Source organism: Ahaetulla prasina, chromosome 18, assembly GCF_028640845.1.
Source record: "Ahaetulla prasina isolate Xishuangbanna chromosome 18, ASM2864084v1, whole genome shotgun sequence".
Lineage (NCBI taxonomy): Eukaryota > Metazoa > Chordata > Lepidosauria > Squamata > Colubridae > Ahaetulla > Ahaetulla prasina.
In genome coordinates, this window is record NC_080556.1 from 6,948,591 (window position 1) to 6,973,243 (window position 24,653).

General features: G+C 44.9%; 1 protein-coding gene across 1 annotated transcript in view; it reads right to left on the reverse strand.

Annotated features, from left to right (window-relative positions):
• The window catches only part of CLSTN1 (calsyntenin 1), a 53,581-nt gene extending 33,692 nt beyond the window's left edge, over positions 1-19,889 (reverse strand). Inside the window, exons 1-3 of the mRNA XM_058161150.1 lie at positions 19,636-19,889; positions 7,139-7,261; positions 2,487-2,555 (exon numbers count right to left, since the gene is read on the reverse strand). Of these exons, the coding sequence (XP_058017133.1) occupies positions 2,487-2,555; positions 7,139-7,261; positions 19,636-19,702 (259 nt within the window). The 5' untranslated portion in view covers positions 19,703-19,889. The remainder of the gene's footprint in view (positions 1-2,486; positions 2,556-7,138; positions 7,262-19,635) is intronic.
• Positions 19,890-24,653: the final 4,764 nt, after the last annotated feature.

Here is a 24,653-nt window from a genome sequence, read left to right on the forward strand (position 1 = left end):
GTATCGCTCAACCGTTTTAATAGCAGCCGGGGGGGGGGGTTGGTGAGGGGGTTGCCGACAAAAGCGAAAGGAATTTGTGTTGGGTGTTCCGGGAACTTTTAGTTTTGTATTTTTTTAAAAAAACAAAAACAGAAAGGAACAAACAGGCAGACATCTGGATTTCCAAGCAATTAAAATTGCCTTTGCATTCGTTCATGCGGGAGGACGTCGAAAAAGAGAGAGAGGCATTTCACAGGAATATTTGAGAAACCCGAGACAGCAAAAACCTCGAGTTTCCCCCAAAACAACAGCCGAGAGCTTAAATGGTCAAGACACTGGGAATAAAAGCTGGCTGGGGCCTTCCTCGTGTTTATTTTTTTGACGGAGCAGTTAAAAAACACTCCGTTATCCCAGTCGAGGAAGAGAGGAGGGGGAGTGAGGGCAAGGAGAGGGGGTGTTGAAGGTGGGGTGAGGGTGGGGGAAGAGTTTCAATGGGTGCAGAAGATTCAGCACTGTCGTTCACAAAAATTCAGTCGAGTGATGGGGGGGGGGGGAGAGGAAGAAGGGAAGTCTTCCTGTGCAATGCTTTTTTTAAAAAAAGAAAGAAAAGCAGAAGTAGTTGGGGGACCCCAAATGAACGACCCAGAGGAGAGAAAGGTAGAAATACCAATTTTTCAGGCATCCATTTCAATAGCTCTAGGCAACAACGCTGTCCCTTCTATACCGTGTTTCCCCGAAAATAAGACCCTGTCTTATATTTTTTCTGAACCCTGAAATAAGCGCTTGGCCTTATTGCCAGGCACTCAAAAGCCCGATTGGGCTTATTATCAGGGGATGTCTTATTTTGGGGGAAACAAGAGAATGCTTTCTTTTTTTCCCTTTATAGTTTCTGCCAGGATCTTAGCTGGTGGACTGGAAAACCCACCAGGACAGAGACTTTGGTGGGGGGGTGGGAAACCACCCCTTCTGCAAAACCAGCATGTCGTGTGAACCCAACTACTCCAGGAAAACTACAGTCTGCAGACCGCTTGCAGTTGGGCAAGCCCAACCAAGTCCAGTTGAGGTCTTCTTGCTCAGATGCAAGGCCTCCAGTTCCTACTTATGACCTGTTGCTGTGTCCCAAGGTCATGTGATCGTTTTGGGCCAACTTTCTCTCGATGGGGAAGCCAGGTTTACTTAACAACGGTGTTAATAGCAACAGCAGTTGGATTTACCCCGTCTCCCTGAAAATGAGACCTATCCTGAAAATAAGCCCTAGTTTATGTATGTGCCTAATAGAAGTCCTACCCCCAAAATAAGCCCTACTTATGAGCCTGCACAGCCAGCCTCCTGCCCCACTGTGAGCAAGCAGAAGAACTGGGCCTCCTGTACATGGGGGGGAGGAGGGAGAAGATACTCCCTGAAAATAAGCCCTAGTGTCTAATTTGGGAGCCAAAAGAAAATAAGACCCAGTTTTATTTTTGGGGAAACACAGTATATACCGCTTCATAGTGCTTTTGCAGCCCTCTCCAAGCGGTTTACAGAGCCAACCTCTTGCCCTCAACGATCTGGGTCCTCATTTGACCGACCTCGGAAGGCTGAGTCAACCTTGAGCCTGGTGAGATTCGAACAGCCAAATTGCGGGCAGCAGAAGTGGCCTGCAGGACTGGACTCTGACCACCGCGCCAACTTAACAACGGCAGTGATTCGCTTACCAACGGTGGCAAGAAAGGTGGTAAACTTTTGCAAATGTCTCACTTAGCCACAGAAATTCTGGGCTCCATTGTGGGTCGTAAGCCGAGGACTACCTGTATCCCCCCCCCAAGCCCCAGAGGAATGATGAAGCAGGAACTAACTAATCCTGAATCAAACGTCCATCTCCCTGCCTGAAGGTCAATGGGATTGAGCCGACAGAGTCTCTGCAAAGCCACCATCCCACACTCAGCAAGAGAGGCAAGGCTGCGCTCCGAAGAGGAAAAACCCGGAGGGTGGAATTCACCAGCGAGGGAGAAGGCGGAGGCGGAATTACCAAGCTAGGAATTTTTCAAATGTCACAGGGCCGGGAGAGTTCTCCCCTTTCCTAACTGCAGGCAATGGTGACTGCACTGCCGGTTCAGTGCAGGTTTTTTAACCAGGCACGCCACCTCCTCAAGTCAAGTGGAAATCGTAGATATATTCCTTGGGAAAATTAAAGGCCGCGGAGAAGAGGCTTAGAAAGGCCCTGTTTCCAAAACCACACCTCTCCAAATGGATATCTGATTTACTGATATTTCCAGCCAGGGATTATAAGCACAAAGGTTTTTCTATTGATAATTTTTTTAAAGAGGGGACTGGGGGAGGGAGCCAAGGAAAGGGAAAGGAGGGTGGGGGGAGGAGAAGCAGGAAGGAGGGGCGGGGAGTGGGTGATAACACAGGATTGAAAAAGCATGACAGGATCTTCTGTTTTAAGTGCCGATTCCCCATTTCATAACAAAAAAAAGTTAGTGGGTTAATATTGATAAAACGGGACACAAAGAGCCCTTCATCACCTTCCTTGGTGAGGGTCACCTCAAAACTCTCTAAAGGGAGAAAAGATAAACCCAAGTCTTCAGGAAAGACTGAAAAAAGGAGGAAACGAGGAGAAGGTCAAACACGCAGACATTTGATTGAACAAACATTTTTTTTTTTTAAAAAAAGAAACAACCCAAATATAAATGCAGCGATTCAATCATAAATGCATCAGAATCCAATCCCCATATTCAATTCCCTCCCCCCCCCAGTTTTTTACCCCAAGCTCAGATACCAGGGTCTGGTATCTTTGGAAAGAGGTTACTTGGACTAGTTTCCGCCAACGGTTCAGATCAGGGGTCTGCAACATTAAACACTCAAAGAGCCATTTGGACCCGTTTCCCACAGAAAAGAAAACACCGGGAGCCACAAAACCCTGACTACTTCTTGAACTAGCATATGTAGTTGAATTAAATCTCGTTTTCTTCTGAAACTTTTCTTTTCTTAGATTTATCCATGGTTGGCCTACCGGGGGTTGAAAAGCTCAATAAATCGTATGCCGGCAGTTGTGAGGCATATTTTGACAGGGAGCCACAGCAGAGGGGCGAAGCAGACTCAGCTTCTTTCATCCACTGGAGAGAAGGAACAGGCTGGGGGAAAGTACAGGTCGTCCTCTACTTACGACCACAATGGAGCCCAACAGTTATCGGTTGTGAAGTGAGATCTTTGTTAAGTCAGCTCCGCCCCATTTTAACCACCTTCCTCGCCTCGCCTCGGTTGTTACATGAATCACTGCAATGGGTGACATTAGTTTAACCCGGTTGTTAAGTGAATCCGGCTTCCAAATTGCTGGTTAGAAGGTCGCAAAAAAGGGGATCGCAGGGACTTTGGGACACTGCAAATCGTCATAAATAGGAACCAGCTGCCGAGCATCCAAATTTTGATCACGTGACTGCCAAAGGTCGTTGTCTGCAAAAAATGGTTCGTAAGTCACTTTTTTCAGTGCCATTTTAACTCTGAACGGTTGCTAAATGAACGGCCATAAGGTGAGGACTACCTGTATACGATGCTATATGGGTGTTGTGGTCCGCCAGCAGCCTGCGGAGCTGGCAACTGAGTCAGACAGCAATGAGGCTGAGGTGAGGCCAGGGCCATCGGGGAGTGAGGTGCGGACTCCGGAGCCTCCAGAGGCTGATAGTAGTGAGGCAGAGGAACAGGAGGAGCCTGTTCCTAATGCACCCATGAGAAGAGCTGCCAGAAGGCAAGAGCAGCTCCAAGCAAAGAGGACGACTCGGGAGTAAGGCCAAGAGATGATTGGCCCCTCCCATAAGGCTTAAAATAGACCAGTAATGGCGTTTGGGCTTTGCCAGAAAACAACGTTGGTAGCTTCCGTCTTTTGCTTCGTCTACGTCTTGCATTTATTTTTGTGACTTCTGAACGTTTGCCAAGAAAGGCCTCTGGCAGTTTGCCTAATTGGACCAAGGTTTGTGATAGGACTGAGGAATTTGTGTTGGGAGGAATTTGTTTTAATTTGAGTTGAACGACGCTGGGAATGAAGTAATTCTCAGCTGTTCGAATAAAGGTGTTTTTTTTTTCATGGACTGAGTTTCCTACTAAGTACTTGGGCCTGGGTCTTAACAACGCGTGACATCAAAAGTGGAACTTGCGAGCCATCGCAGATATCTTTTGCCCTTGAGCTAGTCCTGACACAAACCGTTGAGGACAGAATATCCTTTCCCCAATATATATTCCAGAGGAATCTTAAAAAAAAACAAACCCGAACATGTAAAATTAAGGAAAACAGCTCTTTGAATGTAGCCCTTGGTTCAGTTTTGGGCAGCTTGAAAACAGGTCTGGGAATCAATTTCTGGCAGAAGATGCTTAGCAATAGCCTTTCTCACAGGGTGTTCTGTTCTTCTCCGTTAAAATATCCTCGTCGGTATTCTGTAATTTTCTTTCAGAAAAACTCAAGATGCCATGAAGACGACTCTTAGTCATATCCTATCCTGCCAACCCTCAAGCATGAATCTGATTAGGTTCGGAAGGCTGTCTCGAGAAGTACCTTCAAAACAAGGGCCCCAGCAGTGTTGAGTTATTTTTTGAAAATCAGCGGCATTAAAAACTTTGATTGGGTTAAAAGCTGCTTGCTTCCTTCCAGATATTTCTGATCCGCACAGGTTGCCAAAGCAGCTTCATCCCTAAATTTGGTTTTTGAGCTCAGCCTTAGATGTGAAGGCGGTGATACTATCTGTTGGAAAACGTGAGTAACGCCTTGTCCTGAAGCCCTGGAAAAAAAACAGTTTTCCCAAAGGCCAGCCTCTGCTGGGATGGGAAATCCACAATCAACAGGAAATTAAACTTGCAAGCAGCTGCTGTAAAGGACACAAGATATCTAAAAGGATATGGTTGTTTTTTTTTCCTAAATCAGTTCCTGTATCCCAACCAAAGTCTAAAATCAAGAGGGAATATTAAACCCAACATGTTCTGAACGTATTGTAATTTTAAGGACTTGTGTAAAACTATCAGGACTGGCCTGATAGTTTTAATTGGGAATTTTAAACGGGTTTTAAGGAATAGCCTAAATTTAAATATTTCATTTTAAATTATTTTAATGTTTGTATATTGTTTTTTATATGGCTGTAAACCGCCCTGAGTCCTTCGGGAGAAGGGCGGTCTAGAAATTTAAATAAATGATAATAAAAATAATAATAATAATAGAGATAGCATCAATCTGAAGGATTTTTTCCCCTACATTCAAACCATTTTCATCTTTGAAACTGTGAATAATACCGTATACCCAAAGGAGGAGAGGGGAAGGGAGGGAGGGAGGAATCCTAAAAGAATTTAAAGTTGTTTTTATTAGAAAGGTGTCAATTCAAGGCCAGAGTAGGACTGAAACCCCTATGAAAAATGGCCACTGTCTTTACAAATCCCTTGAGCCAAGTCCCTGCAGTTTTCTTAATAAGAATTTTTAAAAGCGGTTTGCCAATGCCTTTTTTCTAAGGACTGAGAATGAGTGGCTGGCCAAAGACTACTCAGTTACTTTCATGCCTAAAAGTGGAACTAGAGCTCACAGTCTCCTAGCGATTGGCCCAAAGTCACCCAGCTGGTTTTCATGTCTAAAACTGGAACTAGAACTCACAGTCTCCTAGCGATTGGCCCAAAGTCACCCAGTTGGTTTTCATGCCTAAAAGTGGAACTAGAACTCACAGTCTCCTAGCGATTGGCCCAAAGCCACCCAGCTGGTTTTCATGCCTTTTAGGCGGGACTAAAACTCACTGTCTCCTAATGATAGGCCCAAAGTCACCCAGCTGGCTTTCATGCCTAAAAGTGGAACTAGAACTCACATTCTCCTAGCAATTGGCCCAAAGTCACCCAGCTGGTTTTCATGCCTAAAAGTGAAACTAGAACTCACAGTCTCCTAGCGATTGGCCCAAAGACACCCAGCTGGCTTTCAGGCCTAAAAGCGAAACTAGAATTCACTGGCTCCCAGTTTCTCCCAGATGCCTTCACTATTACACCACGCTGGCTCTAAGTTTGACTCTCTATCCAAACGACTTATCCCCTTTCAAGGTGACTAGTCTGCAGGCATTCTTCTTAAGAGTATGGCCCCTTCCTTTTTCAGAGGGGAGATGGGAACTCGGCCATTTAACAGGATCCAATGCTGCTTTGTTCTTGAGAACTTACAGTCCCTAACTGGTCCAATATCTTGAGGGGGAAGAGGCCAAGTTAGGAAAGCAGGCGGCGGGGGGGGGGGGGGGAGGGGGGGGAAAAAGGCGAAAGGGTAACAGGATAGAAAACTTGATCTAGGGTTGGCAGCCAAGTCAGGAATTGGCTTGGCCAATCAAAACGGAAATCCGATAAGGGGCAGGGTGACAAACCCGCGATTCTCTGGCTTTTTGGCGTTATCAGATTAGAAAACCAGGCTGAAGGTGGCCAAAGATTTTCCTTAACAAACGGCCGATGCTGACAAATCTCCAATTTAAAGCTTGCGTTAATAGTTAGGAACGCCACATGGCCTCCTGCATGTAAATCGCCTTATGTCAAATGAAGCCGAGAGGCTTTATCGCCTCTTTATTGCCTCAAGTTCATTTTTACAGCAGATTGCTGGCAGCCCTTTAGAGCGGGACGGGTTTCAACCGCCCGCCCCCCCCTCCCAGCCTTTCTTGATTACACGACCCAGTGAATGCATATCCCCAGTTTGCGTTTCACGCCATTTCCAAATCACACGAGCCCAATGTTTACATACGAACTGCATTCCATACTAACCTGCCAATTATTTCTCAGATGGAGTTCTGGTTTCATACCTCCTCCTCCCCCCGCCCCAATTCCTCCAACCCCCCCCTCTTCCAACCCTGTTTTACCAGCCGCGTTTCTTCCATAGGGATAGTGTCGGTCTGTTTTCCGGAACAACTCTGCATATACTTCTCTACGTCAAAGGAGCCTCGGTCACGAAGGAAGGCCTCCCCCCCCCACCCACCCAAACACTGTTAACCTCTTTAAAAAAAACAGGCAATGTCAGTCCTTATTTCCTGGAGTGAAGATGCTAGGAGGCAAAAGGGGCCTCTGTTGATCCTCCCCCCCACAATTTGGAACTGATCTATCGGAACGTTAATGTTGGTGGCATCACCATCTGTTAACCGAGCTCCTGATGGCCGGGTTCTTTTGCAAGAAGCTTTCGGGAACCCCTTACCTGCAAACCGAAGCGGCGAATCTTTATCCAATGCTATTAAGGGAGGGTCCAGGAGCACCGTGTTGTCGTTTTCGGTAACAATGCCATGGTAGGTGGTTTCAATCCACGGTTTGTGCTTGTTAACTGTAAAATCAATGAACAGAACACGGTTAGTGAAGAGAGGTGAGGGGAAGGGCCTATCCCAAATGCTTTCGGTCACGGCTGCATCTTACCTATCCAAACCTCGTGGACTGAAAGCCTGACGTTGGGAGGTGGGGGGGAATTGGAATGTAAGGAGGAGGAAGTGGGGTGGGAAGGGAAGCCCAGCTGAGCTTCGTTAGAAGCTACAGCCAACCAAGGCTAAGTAAGGAGATGCAGAACAGGGGACCAAGCACCTATTTCCTAAATACCGTATTTTTCGGATTATAAGATGCTCCGGATTATACCTTTTTTGGGGAGGAAAACAAGGAGGAAAAACCTGCCTCTTCCTCCCAGCACTGTGTCTCCTTGCAAAAAAACAGCCTGTTTCAGTTTCAGCACAGCTTGATTAGCACAAGGAAAAAAAAACAAACTGCCTCCACCTCCCAGCAATTTGCCTCCTTGCAGCAAACAGCCTGTTTCAATTTCAGCTTCAAAACACCCTGATTAGCACAAGCAGCTGATTGTGGGTTGGCTCGGCTTCCGGAAGATCAGCTGTTTCAGGCTACAGGGATTGCCATAGCCTATTGCCACGTTCGCGTGCCCCATTTTCCAGGGGGCCGGTGGGTGGACGGGGCTACATTCAGTGTTTATGTGTGTGTGGGGGGGAAGTGTGTCTTTTACTCCGAAAAATACGGTAATATACAAACATTTGATTGGATAACCATGAAATGGTGAGGAGGAAGAAGAAGGAATTTTCCTCTGTATTGTTTGCATGGGAAAGCCCCAGAGTCGGCTTACGCTACTTCTGTAACCAGGTAAGCTTCAGTAAAGGACAGGTAGTCCTCGACTTACGACCACAACAATGGAGCCCAACATTTCTGTTGTTACACGAGACACCTGTTAAGTGAGTTTTGTCCCGTTTTATGACCTTTCTCGCCATGGTTGTTAAGTGAATCCCTGCGACTGATAGGTTAGCAACCCAGTTACGTGTCCCTGGCTTGCCCACTGACTCTGCTTGTCAGGAAAGGGGATCACATGACTTTGGGAAGCAGCAACTGTCGTAAGTACGAACCAGTTGCCCAGGTGGGGATGCTACAAAAACAGCCATAAGTCACTTTCTTCAGCACCCCTGTAACTTTGAACGGTCACTAAGTGAACTGTTAAGTTGAGGGCTACCTGTATACTCTTGGCAAAAAAAAATCAAATGGCCAGGAGTCTTTCTTTGCTAGATGACGGTGTGGGACGGCTGACATTTTCATTTATTTAATCCTGCATCTGCGATTCAAAATATTGCCCTGGAAAGCAAAATCCAGATTAGGAGACCCCCCCCTCTCATCACCCCCCACACCTTCATTGACTCTCATCTGGATGACTGTCCCCTACATGGGACTCCCCTTGGAGACTCCCCAGAAGCCACAGCTGGTCCAGCTGCAAATGGTCTACCGGGTGCTATTCAAGGGGCTGGTTGTCACCTGAAGAGCCCTTTGGGGTCAAGTTATTTGTGGGATTCCCCATTATTTCCATCCCCCCAGTGGTGCTATTCAGCCGGTTCAGACCGGTTTGGGAGAGCCGGTAGTGGCAACCTCACCCGCCCAGGCGCTATTTAGTCCTATTTAGCCACGTTTTTTAAGCCGTGCGCACGTGTGCAAACTGCATGCACGAGCAAAGGGCATGCGCAGAAGGCCGCACGCATGCGTGGAAGCGAGCATAAGCGAGCAAAGCGGGCATGCAGGCGCACTCACATTTTCAGTGCACGGCGAACCGGTGGTAAAATTATGTGAAACCTGCCTCTGCATTCACCCCACAAGATTTGATAAGTTTGGTATGTTCCAGGTCTCTTTTATTAAACAGGTCCTTATGAAAGGACCTATCAAATCATAGCCATCTGGGCTGTAGAACAGCATACCTGACAAGATCAGGCTTTCCCCAACCCTACCTGGCTCTAAATTATGGATACACAGAGTGAGTTTTTCATTGCAGTCTGTGTTATGCGGTTCACGGTTTTAGATTAACAGAGTTGGAAGGGAGTTGTAGGTCATCTAGTCCAACCCCAAACCCCCCCCCCGCCCGAGCAGGAGACCCTACAACATTTCTGACAAATGGCAGTCCGGTCTCTTCTTGAAAGCTTCCAGTGATGAAGCTCCCACAACTTCTGAATAACAGAATAATAACAGAGTTGGAAGGGACCTTGTAGGTCATCTAATCCAACCCCTGCCCAAGCAGGTCACCCTATATTTTTGACAGATGGCAGTCCAGTCTCTTCTTGAAAGATCGATGAAAGATTTCTTGAACGATGACGGTTACTGCCTTGAATTTCATGGCGAGTGGGCAATACTGACTACTGAACTAGGATTCTCAGAAGCCGCCACAGACAAGATAGTGACACTCACCATCACTAGCATCCCCCGCAAGACTTTTTTTTAAAAAAAGATGAATTACTTCGGTTTGCACGTAGCACTGCACGAAGGAGGTTGCATTAAATAAGACCCGTTCTCTTCATAAAGGACGATAATTATAATGTCCCGGCTGAAAGTCCGCAGATTCTGCTGCCAGAGTAAATGGAAATATTAGGGCTTTTTTTTAAAAAAGGTCTTTTTATCCTACCAATAGGTTTTGTAATTTAAGATTTAATGCACTCTTTGGTGGCAACCTTCAAACTGTTGTTGGAGCACTGAAAATAGCACCAGGGCTTTATCTAAAAAAGGCTAATGCAGGAGAGAGAGAGAGAGAAAGAAAGAAAGGGAGAGAAAGAGAATCCGTATTGATTGGGTGAAAAGGAAAAAAATGCCACTCAGACCTGAAGTGCATTAGGACTCCTTCATGGCAAAAGAATATTCTTTGAAACCAGGGACTGGTTTATCAATACAGTCGTCTTCAGTTTACAACAATCCGTTTAGCGACGGTTCAAATCTGGCTTCAGGCGCCATAAACTTAATAGGGGAGGAGTCTCCGCTTTAATGCCTCCGTCCTCAAGGCAATCGCAAGCAGTTCAGATCGCTAGCCAATACGGCTTCAGGCGCGATAAATTCAAAACGAAAATAATTTTACGGTTGGGGGTCGCCACATCGTGGGGAATTGTATTAAAGGGGTCGCAGCACTATACAGGTTGAGAACCACTGTCCTATCCTATCCTATCCTACCTTATCCTATCCTATAGTTGACTCCTCTCCTCTCCTCCCCTCCTATCCTATCCTAATTATATCCTATCCTAATTATATCCTATCCTATCCTGAAGTTGACCCCTCCCCTCCCCTCCTAACTATATCCTATCCTATCCTATCCTATCCTATCCTAATTCTATTCCTCTATTCTATCTGGCATGAACAAACACCCACTATTAATTACTGTTTATCATGTGGTTCCACATTCTCTTGAATTTGGTGGAAAAAACCCCCCCTCTATTTTAAGTATTTTATTTCAGGAGTATTTCTTAGACATCAGAGAGGAAGGTATCAAGCAAAAGCATCTTTCCTAAAGCACAAAAAACTTTGAAGTAAAAGAAGAGGGGGGGAAAAAGCTCAACACATAAGTTATGCATGTAGTTCAAAATTAACAGTAGAAATCAACAGTAGAAACCTTCAAATTTCTGGGTTCTATCATATCGCAAGATCTCAAATGGACAGCTAATATCAAAAACATCATTAAAAAAGAACAAAGAATGTTCTTTCTGCGCCAACTCAGTAAGCTCAAACTGCCCAAGGAGCTGCTGATCCAATTCTACAGAGGAATTATTGAGTCTGTCATTTGCACCTCTATAACTGTCTGGTTCGGTTCTGCAACCCAACAAGAAAAACACAGACTTCAGAGGATAATTAGAACTGCAGAAAAAATAATTGCTACCAACTTGCCTTCCATTGAGGACCTGTATACTGCACGAATCAAGAAGAGGGCCGTGAAAATATTTGCAGATCCCTCGCATCCTGGACATAAACTGTTTCAACTCCTACCCTCAAAACGACGCTATAGAGCACTGCACACCAGAACAACTAGACACAAGAACAGTTTTTTCCCGAAGGCCATCACTCTGCTAAACAAATAATTCCCTCAACACTGTCAGACTATTTACTGAATCTGCACTACTATTAATCTTCTCATAGTTCCCATCACCAATCTCTTTCCACTTATGACTGTATGACTATAACTTGTTGCTGGCAATCCTTATGATTTATATTGATATATTGACCATCAATTGTGTTGTAAATGTTGTACCTTGATGAACGTATCTTTTCTTTTATGTACACTGAGAGCATATGCACCAAGACAAATTCCTTGTGTGTCCAATCACACTTGGCCAATAAAAAAATTCTATTCTATTCTACAACCGGGCTGAAGAAAGTTGACTGCGTGACCGTTGTTCACACTTATGATCTTGGCAGCATCGCCGCGGTCACGCGATCAAAATTCAGACGCTTGGCAACGGACTCGTATTTATGACGGTCGCAGTGTCCCGGAGGTCACGTGATCCCCTTTTGCGACGTTCCGACAAAAAAGCCAATGGGGGGAGCCAGATTCACTTAACGAACCAGGCGACTAACTGAACAACCGCAATGATTTGCTTAACAACGGTGGCAAGGAAAGTCGGGAAATGGGGCACTTAACCAACGTTTCGCTTAGCAACATGAATGTTAGGCTCAACTGCGGTCGTAACTCGAGGACTACCTGTAAATGAAGACCCAGGTGAATGAGCGTCATCACAAAAATAGGGACACTCTCTGAGACTAGGGCTGGTTCCCTTAGCTTAGTCTTTTATGGCAAATTAAAAAAAAAGACTGTTCAAAAAAAAAATAGTGCAGAAATATTTGTTTCTCATCCCCTTGTTCTGCAAATCACTGTCTTGGACAGATATAAGGTATTTTTCTTTTCCTTTCTTTTTGCAAAGCTATATAAAAGGCAGTCGTTTTCTGCAAACCTCAGGAGAGCAGTGATAAGCATTAACTTTGCTATAAATTGCAATGGCAGCGTGTACATTTAAGAAGGAGAAGGCTCAAGGTTTCTGCCTTTTCAAGCAAGTTTCTCACACCCAAAACAAAAAGGGTTCTCCAGCCGAGCTCCTGCTGGGTTGAGAACCACGGGGACTGCAAAAAAAAAAATGCAAAAAGCAAAGAGGGGAAGAAGTCTCATCACTACGAAGCGAGCAATCCCGCAAATTTAAAAGGAAACAACCAATCCCAGTGGAAATTTAAGATTTATCCTAGGCTAAATGTCACAAGGGCCCTCAACTATACCTGCAATTCCAAGAAGGGACTGAATCCCAACGTAGATGCTTTGGAACAAGGGTGAAATAAATTCAAAACAGCAGCAATCAATCAATCAATCAATCATTCAAGGTTCTACATTTAGGCCAAAAAAACAAAATGCACAGGTACCGGATATGTGGTACCTTGCTCAATAGTAGTAACTGTGAGAGGGATCTTAGAGTCCTAGTGGACAACCATTTAGATATGAGCCATCCGTGTGCAGCAGCTGCCAAAAAAGCCAACACAATTCTGGGCTGCATAAACAGAGGGATAGAATCAAAATCATGTGAAGTATTAATACCACTTTATATAGCCTTGGTAAGGCCACACTTGGAATACTGCATTCAGTTTTGGTCACCACGATGTAAAAAGAATGTTGAGACCCTAGAAAGAGTGCAGAGAAGAGCAACGAAGATGATTAGGGGACTGGAGGCTAAAACATATGAAGAACGGTTGCAGGAACTCGGTATGCCTAGTTTAATGAAAAGAAGGACTAGGGGTGACATGATAGCAGTCTTCCAATATCTCAGGGGTTGCCACAAAGAAGAGGGAGTCAAGCTATTCTCCAAAGCACCTGAGGGTAGAACAAGAAGCAACGGATGGAAACTAATCAAGGAGAGAAGCAACCTAGAACTAAGGAGAAATTTCCTGACAGTTAGAACAATTAATCAGTGGAACAACTTGCCTGCAGAAGTTGTAAATGCTCCAACACTGGAAATTTTTAAGAAAATGTTGGATAGCCATTTGTCTGAAATGGTGTAGGGTTTCCTGCCTGGGCAGGGGGTTGGACTAGAAGACCTCCAAGGTCCCTTCCAACTCTGATATTATTATTATTATTATTCAGAATAGAACTTGGAAGTCTTCTAGTCCAGGGATCTCCAACCTTGGCAACTTTAAGCCTGGAGGACTTCAACTCCCAGAATACTTTCCTGGCTGGGGAATTCTGGGAGTTGAAGTCCTCCAGGCTTAAAGTTGCCAAGGTTGGAGACCCCTGTTCTAGTCGGACCCCCTGCTCAAGCAGAAGACACTATACAAGTTGAAACAAGTGGCTGTCCATCACTCCTGCAGTGATGGAGCACTCACAATTTCTGAAGGCAACTTCTGTTCCACTGTTTAACTGTCCACCCTGTTAGGAAGTTTCTCCTTAATTCCAGGTTGCTTCTCTCTTTGATTAGTTTCCATCCACTGTTTCGTGTCCTGCCCTCTGGTGCTTTGTAGAATAATTTGACTCCCTCTTCTTTGTGGCAGCTCGTCAAATACTGAAATACTGCTATCATGTCACCCCGAATACTTCTTTTCATTAGACTAGCCAAAACCACATGGCCATCCACAACTTCTGGAGGGAAGCGATTCCCCTGGTTAATTGAATTGTCCTCCCTGTCAGGAAAGTTCTCCTTAGTTCCTAGGTTGCTTCTCTCCTTGATTAATTTCCATCTATTATTTCTCATCTTGCCTTCTGGTTGGCCCGCCTCTTCTTTGTGGCAGCCCCTCAAATAACTGGAATGTTGCTATCCTGTCACCCCTGGTCCTTCTTTTTCCAACAAGGGAACCCAAGTTTGTTAAAGCTAGAGGCTACACGATGATCCCCTCTAGTTAATCCCAAAGATTAAAAACATATAATCTCCTCTCCCGGATTCCAGTTTTAAGTCAGCAATTCACTACAGCATAGCTGTCCCGAAGGAAAAATATTTGTAAACGAAAGAGCTGACTATCTCCGGGATCATCCTGCCTAAAGTTCCTTTAAAAATAGAAAAAAAGTCCCAAAGGGAATGTTTCTGAGGATCAGAGCTGCTCCTAAAATCAATGCATTGATCCAGAAGAGGAGATAGGAGGATGTGAATTATTCAAGTGCCGCTAAATGGTGGATAGGCGGAAGATGGGAGGATGCGATTAAATACACTGTTCCTATCTTGCATCTAATTTTTTTTTTCAAGGCAGTCTTGTGTCTCGAGACTGCAAATCATTATTGTACTTATGGGCTGAAGGCCAGTGTATATTCCCAGATTTATTTGCAAAAACTGCTAAGTTTTTTTTTTTTTTTAAATCTTATTAACCTGCCTTCTGCACTCATGCTTATGTTAGGTCATAATTCAAACTTGATAAAGTGAGGAGGGGCATCGCCTATAACATCCCTTTTTGGCATTTCAGGATTCCTTCCATCGTTGCAGGTAGAAAATTATAGTAGCTCCTTCTGGGAGGAAACAAAAAAGAGATTTTCTGGCCCAGTTATTTCTTTCTTAATAAATCAAAGTTATTCCTGTAGCACTAGAAAAAGCTGTTCCGGTATAAGGCTGCTGCTCAGTCATTCAAAGTTTGCCTCAGCAATTTTTGCCCTCTCAATATCTCACACTTAGGTGCAAGTATTCTTCCAGAATTAAGCCTTTGCCTTTATTGCATCCATAACCTTGAAAAGGACAAGCTTCCCTCCCCCCTCAAAAAAAAAGGAAGACTTGAAATATGTTTTGGCAAGGGAAACAACACTACTGTTTTCTCTATTAACATACACAACGGTTTTAAGATAACAAGCCGGGCGCTGCCTGGAAGGCACAGGAATTGTCAGGGAGAATTAATTCTAGATGAAAACTCTTTTATCTATCGCTTACTTTTAAAAGTGCCAAAGGGTTTTATTTTAGCTCTCATTATCCGGTGCTAAGTCTCTGGAACTCTGCAAGGAAAGTGAAGAAAATTGAAGCAGGAAATTGACACCTTCCCAAGTACCGGGGAAGGTTGGGTCCCCCCCCCGACTGTGAGGCAAAATTTCAGTCTGCTGTGGCTTTCCTTGTGCCAGCTGGAAAAATCAATCGAGAGTGAATTTGTCCTTTCGAAAACGAGACGCTAATAACAGCCGTCTCACGTGGCCCTTGTTTTCGGTTTCCACACCTAATAGAAATAACAACCCTGAGGTGTTCCTGCAATGCGTAACCTTCCCTGCCTCAAGGCCGAGAAATACCTCTCCACGAAAGGGGTTTCTAGAAGAAGAAGAAAAATTGCACAGGTCTGGTTCCCAGAATTTGATGTCCCTGGTCGGCTATCAGAAAAACCAGTCCACCGGGAAATGCACAAACCCTGCCGCTCTGTGTGTGTGTGTATGTGTGTGTGTGTGTGTGTGTGTGAAAGAGAGAGAAAGGGAGAGGGAGGGAGGGAGGGAGGGAGGGAGAGAGAGAGAGAGAGAGAGAGAAAGGGAGAAAGGCAAAGAGACACAGACCAAGAGAGAAAGAGAAAGAATGAGAAAGAAAAAAAAGAAAAAAGAGAGAGAGAGAAAGAGAGGCAGAGAGACATAGACCGAGAGAAAGAGTAAAGGACACAGAGAAAAAGAGAATGAAAAAGAAAAAGAGAGAGAGAAAGGGAAAGGGAAAGAGAGCGAGGCAGAGACACAGACAGAGAGGAAGAGAAAGGAGAGAGAGAGAGAGAAATTGAAAGAGAGAGAAAGAGAAAAAGAAAAAGAGACAAACAGAAAAAAAGAAAGAGAGAGAAAGGGAGAGAGGCAGAGAGACACAGACTGAGAGAAATAAAGAAAGAGAGAAAGAGAAAAGGACACAGAGAAAAAGAGAAAGAAAGAGAGAGAAAGGGAGAGAGGCAGAAAGAAACAAACAGAAAGAGAGAAAGAGAGGGGAGAAAGAAAGAAATTGAAAGAGAGAAAAAGAGAAAGATAAAAAGAAAGAGACAGAGAGAGACAAAGAGAAAGAAAAAAAAAGAAAAAAAAGGAGACGGAGAGACTTAAACACAGGCAATATATCTTTATTGCCCAGAGAAGCAGATTCATCCCACTTAAAGTTTACTTTTCCTTACCACTAATAATAACCTTGAGCTTCCATATCTCAAATAGGATGACAACAGCTCTGCTTTGAAGCTAAATAAGTGGTGAGGAAGAAAGAGGATGAAGGATGAGGAGTGCTTTATTTAAAAAAAACAAAAAAAAACAAAATTTGTCTTAGTATCTTTGCTGCAGGTTCCTCCCGCCTTTTCCACCAAAAAATTATACCCCACAAATCGTAGAACCAGAAAGAGAATTCTTGTAAATGACAGAAAATGGTGGTTGCTATGGGTAAAATTATTGCGGGTGTGTGGGGGAGAGTGATAGCATTTAAAAGACCAGTTTTGAGTGTGTGTGTGTGTGTATTTGCAAAGAGGAATGAAAGATTCCTAAATCTCAGAAAATATCCTGCATTTCACAGAAGACAAGCACCGTTGTTACCTATTGCGTGTGCTGCCTGTTACAAATCATGCAATGCCAAGTGGGGAGGAGGGGATGCAAACGACATAAAAGAGGGGAGGTTGGGGTTATGGACTGGAAAAGAGAGAAGGGGAAGTAATGAAGAAATTAAATGCCCCCGTGTGTGATTAGCAGGTAATGAGGAAGAAGGAAAAATTATCTCGCAACAGAATATTATGCACACAATTACCCCTGAATTCAATGGGGCTTAGTCTCAAGTAAGTACAACCCAAACACCAGGCTATTAAATATATATATATATATATACATATATCCTCTTCATGGTGATATATATATATATCACCATGAAGAGGAAGGAAAAAGTTTGAGCTGTGCATTTAAACATCTCCTTTTGCTGGCTGTCCGCGTGAAATGCCTTGAGAGGTTATTTAATCGTGCATTGATGTATCGCTGCATTTATAGTGCACTACGGTTACATTAGAATGCATATTGAAATATTCTGTGGCATGTACAATGCACATATTACTAACCGCTAGAATATCATGCCTGATCATGCTGCGGAGGACAATTCTTTAACCAGCCCCCTTTTAAAGCTGTGCTGGTTGCATCTTCTGTTGTTTTAGCGTGAAATCTTATAATCTGCATAAGCTGCGCAGAACTATTAAGGGCAGCTTTTCAATCTTCCCCTGCGTGGAGATCTATCGCAACATTATGTGCATCTTCTGTGTGGATGCTTCTGTCAAATCAAATTCCAATGTTGTGCGTGTGTGTATACGTAATGCACACGCAACACTGCATCTGTGAAAGCTAGGCTGCACATCAACAAAAATGCAAAATGGTGACTTCTCCCCTGGATGGCAATGTTGTGAAATCTATCGCACAGCCTCACAGCTTCTCTTTTGAATTGCAATCCTGTGCATATGGAACACAACACTGCCCCTCCTCTAATGCCAATCGCATGCACATGTAACACAATGCTGTGAAGACTTTTCCTAAATGGCAGCCCTGTTCTTTCGCGCTCTCTCTCTAACAAATCCCTAGGACTTCTCTTTCAGATTGTGCGCAGGTAACACAACTACTGACCTCCTCTCTTGGAGAGTACACACAGAATACTACATTGCACCTGCTCTCTTAGACTATGGAAAGAGAACACAACGTTGTGTCTTTTTCTTTCCCACAGCAACCCTCTCTCTTTATCCATCTCTAGGTATATATATCACACACCTGAGTTAATCTGTCTCGAACTACAATCCCCCGAGTGTAACATCACTGTGTGTCAGATTTTTGCATAGGCAACACAACACTTGGCCTCCTTCTCCTGGAGTGTGCATACCAGTCAACATGCCACTTGGCCTTCTCTCCCACACTGTGCATATGTAACACAACACTGAGCATTCTCCCTCTGGAGGTGCAGATAAAATACAAGACATCTCTTCTCCTATAAGTGCAATCCTGTGTATGGAACGCAACCTGCAGATTTCTCTCTCTCTCTCTCTCACCCTATCCATCCATCCATGTAAATATCACACATTTGGGTGAAATTTTTCAGATGGCAACCCTATGGATATAACAGTCTTGCAGTTATTCCTTCAGATTGCAATCCCGTGCAGAGAGAACACTATTCCATCTATCCTTCCATCATATCGATCTCATCCATCCATCCCACTTTTCTCTTTATCTCCTGCTATGTAAATACTATACACTTGGGTGCATCTCTTTCAGATTTCAATCTTGTGCAGAGAACCCTACCTACCTATCTACCCATTCTATCCATCCATCCCACTTTTCTCTTTATCTCCCTCTATATAAACACAATTGGTGTCTCTTTCAGATTGCGATCCTATGCAGACAGAATACTACCTATCCACCTACGTATCTATTTATCTACCTACCCATCCACCCATTCCATCCATCCATCTATTCCATCCTATCATCAATTCCTCCCATCCATCTATTCCATCCCATCATCTATCCATCCCACCCATTCCATCCATCCCACCCATTCTATCCATCTATTCCTTTCTTCCTTCCATCCATCATTCCATCTATCTATTCCACCCATTCCTTCCTTCCATCCATTCCCATTCCTTCCTTCCTTCCATCCATTCCTTCCATCCACCCATTCTATCCATCTATTCCTTCCTTCCATCAATCCATTCCACCCAATCCTTCCATCCACCCATTCCTTCCATCCACTCATTCCATCCATTCCAACCTTCCTTCCATCCATCCATCCATCTATCCATCTATTCCTTCCTTCCATCCCATTCCTTCCAACTACCCATTCCATCCATCTATTCCTTCCTTCCTTCCTTCCTTCCATCCATCCATCCATCCCATCCCATCCATCCATCCATTCCAACCTTCCTTTCATCCACCCACCCATCCATTCTATCCTTCTATTCCATCCATCTATTCCTTCCTTACCTCCATCCATTCCATTCCATTCCACCCATTCCTTCCTTCCCTCCACCCATCCCATCCATCTATTCCTTCCTTCCTCCCTCCCACCCACCCACTTTTCTCTCTTTCCTCTCCCCACCTCCCTCCCCGTAACCCCCGCTCCCCACCCTTGGGTGCATCTCCTTGGCGGGGGGGGGGGGCAACCCTGAGCTTACATCAGCCTTGCATCCCCCCTCTCTCTCTCTGATTGCCCACCCTGTGCAGGGAAACACACAGACACCACCTGATGACCTGCAACCTGCAGGCTGACCCCCCACTGCACCTGTCCACCCACCTCCCCATCCCGCACCTGGGCGTCCTCTACATCCCCCACAACTCTCCAGGCGCTTATACACCAGCATTTGCCTTACAGCCCCTGCCCACCTCCCCTCCCTCCCTCCCTGAGGCGCGCGGGGACCCCCTCAGGTCAGGCGAGGCCGGGTCTCGTGACAGCCGCCCCTCCCCAGGCCCCGTCAGGCGTGCCCCTCCCACTTTTGCCCACACACACACACCCTTCGCCTCACCTCGGGCAGCGCGGAGGCCGCCGCAGAGCAGCGCCGCCAGGAGGCAGGCCGGGGCCAGCAGCCGCATCTCGGCGCCTCAAGGGGGGCCCCGACGGCGCCCCCGGGCCGACCGCGCACGTCGAGGAGTCGGGAGAACGAGCGAGACGGACGGAAGGACGGAAGGACGGGCGGGCGACCCCCTTCGCTCCGGCGGCCGCCGCGTCCTCCCCCGCCGGCGACGAACTAAGATGGCGGCGCAGGCGCTCGTCTCTCCTCCCGCACCCGTTGCTAGGCGAGGGAGGGAGGGACCAACGGGGAGCGCCGGGAGGGGGGAGTAAGGGGCATACCATCTGCACCAGGGAAGCGGGGGGGGAGAGGGTAGGAAAGGAGATGGATGGATGGATGGAAGGACGGGAGGGGAGGGGAGGGGCGGAGCCGCTTCGCTGGAGAGAGGGGAATTAATTATTATTATTGTTGTTGTTGTTGTTGTTATTAACATTTTTGAATGTTCAGTTGACTGAGTTTCATGTTTAATGCATAAAGTAGATAGATATAAGGAGGAGGAGGAGGAGAACATAAATAATAATAATAATAATAATAATAATAATAATAATAATAATAATAATAATAATAATAATAATAATAATAATAATAATAGTCCGTATCAACCATCAGCACCAGTCAATAGTATTTGTGATGCCTTTTTGAATGTTCAGTTGACTGAGTTTCATGTTTAATGAATAAAGATAAATAATAATAGAACAGAACAGAACAGAACAGAACAGAACAGAACAGAACAGAATAGAATAGAATAGAATAGAATAGAATAGAATAGAATAGAATAGAATAGAATAGAATAGAATAGAATAGAATTGAATAGAATTGAATAGAATTGAATTGAATTTTATTGGCCAAGTGTGATTGGACACACAAGGAATTTGTCTTGGTGCATATGCTCTCAGTGTACATAAAAGAAAAGATACCTTCATCAAGGTACAACATTTACAACACAATTGATGGTCAATATATCAATATAAATCATAAGGATTGCCAGCAACAAAGTTACAGTCATAAGTGGAAAGAGATTGGTGATGGGAACGATGAGACGATTAATAGTAGTGCAGATTCAGTAAATAGTCTGACAGTGTTGATGGAATTAAGAAGAAGAAGAAGAAAATAATAATAATGATAATGATGATGATGATGATGATAATAATAATAATAATAACAACAACAACAACAACAACAACAAAAAACAAAGGTTTGCTAAATTAATCCAGTGGTCATTATGTAAAAAATACAACTTACCTGCATCCAAAGCAGCAACCCGTATCAACCATCAGCACCAGTCAATGGTATCTCTGATGCATTTTTGAATGTTCAGTTGACTGAGTTTCACGTTTAATGAATGACAATGGGTATCACTGTGACATGTTTCATCCATAGCCGTGTAGTTTCGATGGCCAAGTTGCAATATTTTATGATTTTTTTCCAGTTCTTTTTCTTCGACTCTGGCGTCTCCTGGTACAGCGATGTTAATAAACTGCACGCTTTGGCCCTCGACAACCGTGGTATCTGGTTTGTTGTGTTCCAAATGACGATCCGTCTGTATTCGAAAGTCCCACAAGATCTTCACCGTCTCATTTTCGGTAACTTTTTCCACCCTGTGCTCCCATGACTTTTGGGATACAGGAAAGACGTATTTTTTACATAGTGACCAGTGGACTAATTTAGCAACTGATCATGTCTAGCTTTGTAATCAGTTTGCGCGATTTTGCTGCATTCACATATTAATAACCAGGGAACAGAGACGGAAAGCAATTCAGAAGTGTGCAAACAGCACATGAAATTTGCCCAGATCAGACACCTGAAGGCCAGACAAGGAAGAATGGATGGAAATTGAACAAGGAGAGATTCAACCTAGAAATAAGGAGGAATTTTCTGACAGTGAGAGCGATCAACCCATGAAACAGAAGTTGTGGGAGCTTCATTCCTGGAAGCTTTCAAGAAGAGACTGGATTGCCATCTGTCAGAAATGGTGTCGTAGGATCTCTCGCTCGGGCAGGGGGTTGGACTAGATGACCTACAAGGTCCCTTCCAACTCTGTTAATCTGTAATCTGTAACGTGAATAAATATTAAATACAAGCACAAAACCTGGAGGTTGGTTGGCCTTGCTTCTACGCCCTATGTAGAAAAAACCGGAAAGCAATGCTCTGTTTCTTTTTTCGTTTCTTTTTTTTTTAACCCACTGAGGTCAAATGCCGGAATAAATGACAAATAACAAGTAGGTGGAATTTGCAATTGGGGCAAATTCTCCAGGATTTGGTCAAGGTGGAGGCGAGACACAAAGAACAATACATAAAGACTAGGCGGAGGAAAAAAGAGAATGTTAAATGTTCGGTTTTGAAATCCTGGGAGATAACAGGCAGCGCCCAAAAACTTCCTGGGTTCTTGACACTTTTGTGGCGACCGACTCTCTGTGGTCCTTCCTTTAGTGACGGCCATAAGAGAGGGCCGATCAGAACGTCTGTGGCTAAACCGGGCGGCCGTTAAGTGAGTCGTGTCTGATTTTACGACCACGGTTGTTAAGCGAATCACCACAGTGAACTGTGTTTGGGTGCTGCTGACAAAACCCAAGCATTAAAAATCTGCAGGATCCAACCTGGGTCAGTCACTAGAGCCAGAGGTTTAATCTTCCAAGCTTTCGGCTGGAGCCCATCCTCAGGATAATTTTAAATTTTAGCACATTCTGCTAAAGAGAAGCTCCCTGAGCATGGGGTCCAGCACGCGTCCAAAAGCTCGGAAGTCTAAACTTCTGGACCCGCTGACCGTCCCAGGTTGGATCCTTGAGTAAAGATTTCATTAGAAAAATAAGAATGGCAGTAAAGCTTATTTTAGGGTTGGTGCAGAGGTGGAATTCTGCCAGTTCGTGTTGTGAACCCAGGCCCAAGTAAGTAGTATTAGACACAATCAGTTCAAAAACAAGCAGACTTTATTAGAACAGCTGAGAATTAACTCATTCTCAGCGTCGTCCAAACTAAATCAAAGCAAATTCTTCATAACACAAGTCTTCAGTCTTATCACCAACCTTGGTCTTAATTAGGCAAACTGCCAAAGGCCTTTCTTGGCAAAAGTTCAAAAGCAGAAGACGCCGACAAGAAATAAATGCAGCAAGACAAGGAGCAAATCTATCAACATTGTTTTCTGGCAAAGAGCCCAAATGCCCTTGCTGGTCTTTTAAGCCTTGTGGGAGGAGCCAATCATCTCTTGGCCCTACTACCGAGTCGTCCTCTTTGCTTGAACTGCTCTTGCCTTCTGGCAGCTCTTCTCATGCGCACATTAGGAACAGGCTCCTCCTGTTCCTCTGCCTCACTACTGTCAGCCTCTGGAGGCTCTGGAGTCTGCACATCACTCTCCAATGGCCCTGGCCCCATCTCTGCCTCTGATGCAGAGCCCTCATCCGGGCCTTCCCCAGCCTCCAGGACTGGCCCATGTTCTTCCTCAGCCTCATCGCTGTCCGACGCCATTGCCAGCTCTACAGGCTGCTGGCGGACCACAACAGTTTGCACCGGTTCGGAAGAACCGGTAGTAGCAATCGCAGATGGGCCTGCCCGCCCATCCCAGCTCCAAGTTGTGCTATTTAGGCATGTTTTCAAGGCCGGGCGCACATGCAGACAGTGAAGTGAGCATGCGCATATGGGGCGAACCGGTGGCAAAGGTGAGACCCACCCCTGGGTTGATGGTCTTCTAAGAGAGGGGTACCACGCAGAGATGTCACATCAGGGCAGCAAATTGTGGTTCCCCTCTATGAATTCCTCAGAAGAAAGGCAAGAATGAACGTCAAACTAACAGGTGAATCGCCAAACTGCAGCTACGAGAGGTTAGAAAAATCCGAAGGAGGAAGAAATAGGAGAGAACGACAATAAATCTTGGACACCAGTGATTCAGGTTTCCTCGTTGTAAAATGCCGTGATTGTTTTCCGTGTTTTCTGATTCTCCCGCAGAGAATAATAAAATTTGAAAGCCTTTATATCAAAGTACGGCAGTTCAAGTCTTTCTGAAATAGCTGCCCTGTCCTCCACCTCTTATCTATTTTGTGTCTCTAGGTTTCTCTGCGTAGGAAATAACATTAACCCTCAAAGGCTTTTAGCGTTTTTCCTTGAGAATCTGAGCCTGATTGCTGTCAAGGCAAGGAGGGAAAGAAAAAAAGAAAAGACGCTGGATTGTATAAATAGGTAATCATATTAATAATGGAAGAGTCCGCAGCCTTGCCAATAGCAAATTTTCAATAAGGGGACTTGAATGAAGCCCAGTCGTGGAAGAAGGGGGCTGTTAGGCTAGGCTTCAACCCAAGCACTGCCTGGTGGCTTGGCTGGAATTGGGCAAAGCAAGGGAGCTGCTGCCACAATTTGGGGTTCTGTAGAATATTTGATGGCTTCCCATCCTTCCTCGCCCAGAATCGGCTGCCTTCTCTGCAAAATCAGGAAAAATACGCTCGGAAGCCTCTGGGGTGTTATTCTTTCCAGCATGAGTTTTATTTTTAAATCGGTCACGTGGGCCCGCTTTGCACCAAGGGGATGGCAACGTCCCCCCAGGCAGGGCTTTTTTTAACGCGAAGAGTGGGGGGGGGGAAATATCGATGCCGGCCTCTCCCAACAACTTGCATCTCTTTGCCTCCAGGAAAAAAAAAATCCTTTTTGTTAAGAGAGAGAGTCATCACCAGACAGAGGCAGCGGGGGTGGGGGAGAGAGTGAGTGGATCACTTGGGGGGGGGGGCACCTTTGGGTATGCTGTCCCGGGTGAGGTGGAGATGAACGGCAGGAAATATTGGTTAAATAAAGGCGTGGCAACCTCTTTGGGGCAGCCCCGGGTGAGATGTTTTATATCCAAATATATTTTTATTCTTTATACTGTTACTATCTTCAAAGAGAATGGAATGGAATGGAATGGAATGGAATTGATTGGATTGGATTGGAATGGAATGGAATAGAAATAGAAATAGAATAGAATAGAATAGAATAGAATAGAATAGAATAGA